This window comes from Asparagus officinalis, chromosome 7, assembly GCF_001876935.1.
Source record: "Asparagus officinalis chromosome 7, Aspof.V1, whole genome shotgun sequence".
NCBI lineage: Eukaryota > Viridiplantae > Streptophyta > Magnoliopsida > Asparagales > Asparagaceae > Asparagus > Asparagus officinalis.
In genome coordinates this window covers 138677644-138684967 of record NC_033800.1, presented here as the reverse complement: position 1 = coordinate 138684967, position 7324 = coordinate 138677644, and the positions used below count along the sequence as shown (strand labels likewise).

General features: G+C 36.3%; 1 protein-coding gene across 1 annotated transcript in view; it reads right to left on the bottom strand.

Moving 5' to 3' along the window:
• LOC109847858 (methyl-CpG-binding domain-containing protein 10-like) overlaps positions 1-5722 on the bottom strand; it is a 12872-nt gene extending 7150 nt beyond the window's left edge. The window contains exon 1 of the mRNA XM_020417093.1: positions 5540-5722. Coding sequence (XP_020272682.1) covers positions 5540-5647 — 108 coding nt within the window. The 5' untranslated portion in view covers positions 5648-5722. The remainder of the gene's footprint in view (positions 1-5539) is intronic.

Below are 7324 nucleotides of genomic sequence, written 5' to 3'. Positions count from 1 at the left end.
GCATATGGAAATATTCTTTCGAGTTTCTACACTTCACTGTGTGCTGCATTCTTGGTTAATTTCAGTACCATTTTTAGTTGTCTTATTGCAAGTTGTAAATTTATGAATAATAAATGTTAAATTGAGGTGTTAATAGACCATGTAGTTGGACTTGGACCATGTAGTTGTCTGCTTACTCAATTGAATCAGTTCACAAATGGATAAAAGACGATTACACCTTTGAGCTCAGAAAGTAACTAATGTGCCCATCTAAGGGAAACCAAAGAACAGAGAGGTTGTCACCCTTTTGAGTTAAAGACTGCTAACTACCTATTGCCTCTTACAACTCCACCATTGCAATCACCATTAATCACCCCCAAAAATGAAGGAAAAAAGAAAATATAAATAAAAAATTTACATACCTCATTTTCTCTATCGACCGCTACTTTAAGGATAGTGCCTAGTCAAACAGCTCCTGGAATATGTTTATGCCTACCATCTCTACACATCCTGTTGGCAACTACCTCCCATTTGTAGACCTTATTTAAGTACATTGAAGCCTTCCTTAACATATTTAGCATCTTGCTACATTCCAATTATGAAGCTGGAGCACTCAGAAATTCGATATCAGTGCTCATTGTCCATCTAATTGTTTCTGTGTTCGATGTGTAGAAAGTCCCAGATTACTTAAATTACGCCTTCTTTTGTGCGTGAGAACTCTTTGATTTAGGGTTTTCTTTTGTTTTCTTTGGAGGGGAGGCAAACTTAAAGAGGTTAAATTAGATTTTGAAATTCCAAAATTTTCAACCAAAACAAACTTCTCTTAGTCTTAAAGTTTTTTATTTACATCTTACAATCAGTCTAGAGAATATTACATTCTCAATATGGAAAATGGTGCTAATATCACGTACATGTCTAGTTCCCCAAAGACCACAAACAAACATGTAAAGAAGTTAATACTATCATGCCAAAACAATTAAATGGAATAAACTACCAGTAACATAAAATTCAAGGCACTAATTACCGCAATTATAAAACTGACAACGTATAACAAAGTTTAGCCTATGAAATTTAAAGAAAGAGATTGGGCTAGATCATGAAATTGGCTAAAGAAATTATATTGCCAGGACATATGAGATTAAACATGCTATCTAGAAACTCTTGCAAAAAAGTCCACAAAGAATAATAATCTAAGTAATACAAAGTCTCCCATAAAAAATAGACCACAAATATCATGCTGACTGAAGTATCTGATCAGTTAGATTGATCCAGTCAATTATATAGTGCACATACAACTTTCTCAAAATAGCAAACAGAAAACGTATAAAAAGAGAGCTGGACCCTTGAAATGATACTTCAGAATCAATTTATCCACGGAAGTTAAACGCCATTGTCCCACCATAGCTTCCATAACGAGCTTCCTGTAATAATTTAATATGCAGGCCTCTTAACAGAATTTTGAAAACAAACAGTAATTGGAACCCATGATAAAATACTTCACGTGTCAATGGTGATGCATCTTGCCAATCCTTTGTCAATCCTCCACTTAAACTACAGCTAAGATAATCGCATGATCACTGATGCTTTTAACTTTTTTAATCTCCTTTGTTATTGGGAAGAAATTTGGGAAAAGCAAATAATATGGTAGAATTGAAATTAAAAGAAAACAAGATAGAAACACTCCAAGGCTGTCACGATTTAACTTAAGGATAAAAAGAAATGGACAGTGAAGCAAAAAATAGGAAAGAAAAGTAAATAGATAGAGCTCATGATCAAGTAATGAATGACTTCTGAAATAGATTACAGGTCATTTCAAAAAGAATAAGTTTGAGGTTGAAGAGAACAACAGACTCCCCATTCCTACTTAAACAAAACGAACCAACATGACTGACTAATCCAAAACGAAGCAACCTACACATCCAAACTAATTTAACACAGAACATAAGGCAACTCATACTACCCACAAACGAACTTAAAATCCTAATCCAAATTCTGCCTTCAAAAAAAAAAAATCCTAATCCAAATTTGAGATTTTAATTTAGACTTCTTTGGATGGGTTGGGGTGGCGACGAGGGTGGGGGCACAATGGACCTAAATAATCAGGAGATCCTTTCTTGATCAACAAGCTGACTTGTGAAGCGATAGCTAATAAACTTGAGAACCCACATGCACAAGGGGGAGAACCCCTTAGAGTCTTTGCTCACCAATTTAATCGCTTTCTTCCTACTCAATGTACTAGGAAACCATATTGCCTCTTTTGTACTGTTGCTCCCAATCTCTCCAGATCATCTCGTCATTGAATGCCCACACTTGACACTTTCATCCATGAAAATGCAAATATTCTGAGCTCCTAGCCTGAATTTGGGATCATGTACACTAACCACCACAAGCCCCCTTTGACTCCACTACCACAGTTGTATCATGAGTCAGACCTCTGTTCGACCTAACTCTTAGCTAATAAATACCTTACCTTTTGGCCATAAATCAGATTTTTGCCCTGAGCTCACCCACAATTTTTCACAAATATCTTTACTATCATGCATCAACGAGGGGCACTTTACATCTGATACAATAGATGATGGGGCACACGATTCGAGAGCCAAACAAACAGATAATGCTCAAAAAATTTAATCAAGCAACCAATGAATTTTAGAAGAAAAAAACACCAAGAAGAAACTTGAGATATGAATCATGCTGATGGGATGTTGGATATTCTGTGTCTCTCTGGGAGATGCAGGTTAGGTGCTGTCATAAAAAAATATGATAAGCTTATTTAACCCTACGCATTCTTGCCAGCCGCTATCAACAATAGTAGCAGATATCCTTTAAATCTTATCTGATATTTTCCCAACCCCCAAAATTTATCCTGTCAACACTGTTAGAAGATTTGAATCCATTCCATATAAAATAGTTCATTAGAAAGTTGAACCAATAATTCCCAATTTCTCATCCTATTGTTTCATAAAAACCAATGATCTAGCAGAAACGGATGTTCTTCAATCCATGTGTCCTCATCACTACGAATATAATTCAACATTGTGTTGTGCCTTTTACCCGCCCTCATCAAATCCCCCTCCCATAGGAATAGGACAAGGAGTGCAACCTCCCATTTTTCAAAAAAGATTCAGGGTTAAAGACCAGGAAACATTGTCCTTGTTAAATTATACTCAATAACTACTAGTCAAGAATGACGTTTTCCGAGATCCTATAACAACAACAACAAACAATGTCTTTGTTCGGATAAGCGGGACATCTATAAGAATCATGTTTCTCCATGTCAGCTCCCATAATAAATTAACACCTAGCATGTGCAATTTTACAACCTCAATCTTTGCCTTTCAGGTCTGTCCCTTGTCCTTCTCACTCATTCTTGTTAAACATATACAGAACCAGGCCAAATAAAAAACATTGAAGAATTCAAGTCACATTTTGCATGCATCAAAACTTAACCTACAAGGATTGCAACGCAAGTACATATAATAGGGTCAAATAAACATATTCATGCATAAAATAAATACTTTTTATCCAAAACAGAATCTACACTGTGCACAAACCAGGATGCCCCCAATTAATTGCTTGACTATTCATGAAATTAGACTAACAATTGGCAGATGCTTGCAACAAACAAAGACAATACACTACGTAGGTTTGAGCTCTTTCCCAACAAGATTGAAAGCAAGTTCATATGTTATTTCAGATCAGTTCAACATGCGTTGTTGTGTTTAACTTTAGAAAGTACCTAAAGTGAATCCTTTACATAGAAGCATGAACAGTAACAAACCCTTCCAATCAAAAATTAAATAATTAACAAAATACCTGCCACGTATCTTCAGTTCAGTTTAGAAGAAGAAAACTCAAAAGACCTTTCATTTATATCCGGGTTTGCAGAATACCAATGTCATTTAATATCAGGGCTACAAAATAAGACTAAATTTTATCAGAAATGTGGCATATGCTATGCCCAAGAGAAGGTTACCGGCCAATGGTAAAGTTGACACTAGTTCCTGTCTATGGCAAAACCATATTAAAAGGATGCTCCCAAAATTGTAAAGTCAGCACTAATTGTGGCATCAGCAGTAGTAAATAATGTACTCTGACAATGGTAGGTTAAACAACAACTTAAGTTCGGATTATTAAGAGACAATGTTAACCACTGTGAGGGGCAATGGCCCTTGAGTTGCGAAGGATGGAGAAAGAATTAATTCCAGTTCCACCTCTAAAACCAGAATAGACTATGCCCGAAGGACTCAAGTCGGTCTTAACATGTAGCAAGAATTCTTATTTTAACTAAAAATAAATATGAAAAACACAAAAAATACTCTGACAAATATCTCTCTTTTTTTATTTGCTCTAATGCATTTTTCCCATGTTAAAGAAAGCACAGAATTCATTAATAGTCAGTTCCACCTCTAAAACAGGAACAGACAATGCCTGAACGATTTAAGTTGATATTAACATGTAGCAATAATTCTTCTTTTAATAAAATAATTATGAGAACCATAAAAACTACTCTGACAAATATCTCTCTTTTTTATTTGCTCTAATGAATTTTTCACATGTTAAAGACAGTAGAGAATTCATTAATAGTCTAGTAACAGAGTTGATCGTGCCCCATGGCCCCACCTACTTAAACATCCCGACCAAACTCTTGTTCCGTGGCATGGAGACCAAATTCGGTCTCCACGGTTCACTTGTAAGTTGTAAACCAAGTTGATCCGCGCAAGTAGTAATAGGGTTGGTAATGAAGTGACTGATTTTTTTAAAGCATCTTTTTTTTTAAAGAGGGGGCTTCTCTTGCAACTGCTCAATGCAATACATGATTAAAAGAGGGATTTTACATGACAAGGAAATAACACCAACCTTGGCATCTCCATAAAATGGTCAATTGAATCCAAAGTTTATAAGCAACTTATTGCTAACAAACAAGGTATCACCGGTTATTATACTTTGTTGTTTCCTAAACAATAAGAACTCCTAGAAAAGAGCAACCGAAAATTATTACACAGATTACATGTGTGAAACACAATAGAACACATCAAGAAACACAATATCTCAACAGATAATGCAACAACTACTACTTCCTAAATGACCAAAAACATGAACATCAAAGATATTACTAGCGATCGCAAGCAGTGGAAAACAAAAAGGACGAAAAGAATCCAAACAGCTTACGTACTCGTCCATAAACAAACTAGTTACTGCAAAACCCTAGATTTTCCAAACTACTCCATACATCACCTACCAAAAAATATCACCAAAAACAGAACGATTCAAGCAATCCACCAACTCAAGCCATCCAAAATCATTAAAACCGAACTCTAAAACTCGGTCAACCCCTAAACCCTAGCTTTTCCAGCTTCAACAACCATCGCAACTACAAAAAGGGACAAAACACATGTAAACCAAACAGAAACCCTAGCAAGCAGCGCTGCCGCTAAAGCACACGAGAATTAACTCAATTAACCAGAAATTCAGCTCAAAATCCAGATTAGGGCATAAAAGATCGAATTTTGGACCAAACAGAAAGCGAAATTCACGAGAAAAAGCCCTAGAATCAGACCTTCTTCTTCCATCCCTCAGGCGCTGGGAGCTCGACGGAGATAACCTCCTCCTCCGCGTCCGCTGTCGCCGCCAATTCCTTCGCCGGGGTCAAATTCTCGGTCGCCATTTTCCCCCTCTTTTCGAGTTTTCGCTCGTTCCCGCTCTCAGATGCGCAAGTAATGGCACAAGTGAAAAGAAATAGAATATAAGGGATTTAGTTTTTTCCCGTATTAGTCCCTTACGTTTTGAATATCATTATCTCAGTACCTCACATTATTGAAATTGCTATTAGGTCCCTCAGTTATTATAAGTTACTCTCAAATTTAGTTCCTCATGTTAATGAAATTGATATTTGGGGACCTTAGATTAATTTCGTGTGAGGAACTAATTGCAGAATATTAACCATATTAAGGGGCTAACACCGAAAACAACCTCTTCTCGACACCTTAAGCTGAGTGAAATAAACCGTGCCCGAAAATACTCGACTGGATTGGATTCCTCGTTTCACGTCCGCTGTGAGGTCCCTCAGACACGTGGCGGTTTCTCCGTGGACTAAACTAACGTCAAGGTTATCCTTTGTAATTTTTTTGCGGGGCCCACGAGTCAGCGTGGGGCAGTTGTGCTGCGGTGTTGCCGACTTTGACGTTAACGAGGCGTAACGGCCGCGCGGCTGCGCACGCGAGGGGTTACAGTGGAGGTTGAGGGAGCGCGTGGTTAGCGTGACGGGGACATAATTAGCATTAATTACGAAAAAAATAAGGTTGGTATTAGGATGTGTAGGAAATTAACAGGGTTTATGTACTATCAGAAACACGTGTATTTCTCTGATAAAAAACACAAAAAAAATGTCTATTTTTTTGTGTATTCTATACATCCTCAAACATGGTTGGTAAAGTGCAAGGGACTTTGTATTGTACATAAATTTTAGGAGACGTGTGATTGATATATAATTGGGTTTTTTCCTAGAAATCTCCTTTAAATTATAAGGAAACCACCTTTTATTTTCTATTTATACATAAACCACATTAAAAGTTGGTTTTTGTTACAATCAACCACCTCCTAGTCATATTTTCACTAAAAAACTATAATTAAGCTTAGAAAATTTAACTTCAAGGTACGTGAATTGTATCCTAATAAGATTCAAATACTAAAAAAAAATGTGTCATGTATGTTGAATGTGAGTTTTTTAAAGGTGATTTTGGGTTTTATGTGAAGAATTTAACTCGGATGTGGTTGATTGCAATAAAAACCAACTTTTAATGTGGTTTATGCTGTGCGCGGCGGAAGCTTTCTAGGGCAACACGAACAATAACTCGAACTAAACCACAAATAATATGCAAATCACAATCACAGCAAGAACACACAATTTACGTGGTTCGGCAAGTTGCCTACGTCCACGGAGCAAGGAGGGTGCGGTCGACCGGACCGGTCGACCGCCGCCTGTTTTTCCTGATTCTGCTGCTGATGCTGTAATTCCTTCAGTTTATGTATAAATTGAAAATAAAATGTGGTTTTCGTATAATTACCCTATTTTTAAGGTAATTTCTAGGGGGAAACCCTATATAATTCAAGGATAAATTATTCAATTGGTGTTTTAATTTAATCCTAGTTTTTAATATGTTATTTATTTCTGTTTCGTCGTCGATATGATATTTTAATTGTATCACATAATAAGGATATTTTCCAGTGAATTTTAACCAAAAAAATTTATTTCATACTCCTGATCTATCAAAATGATTAAATCTATACTCTTCTTCTTCTTCAACCTCTTCCAATTCAAATTTTTTTACACAATGATCTTCAC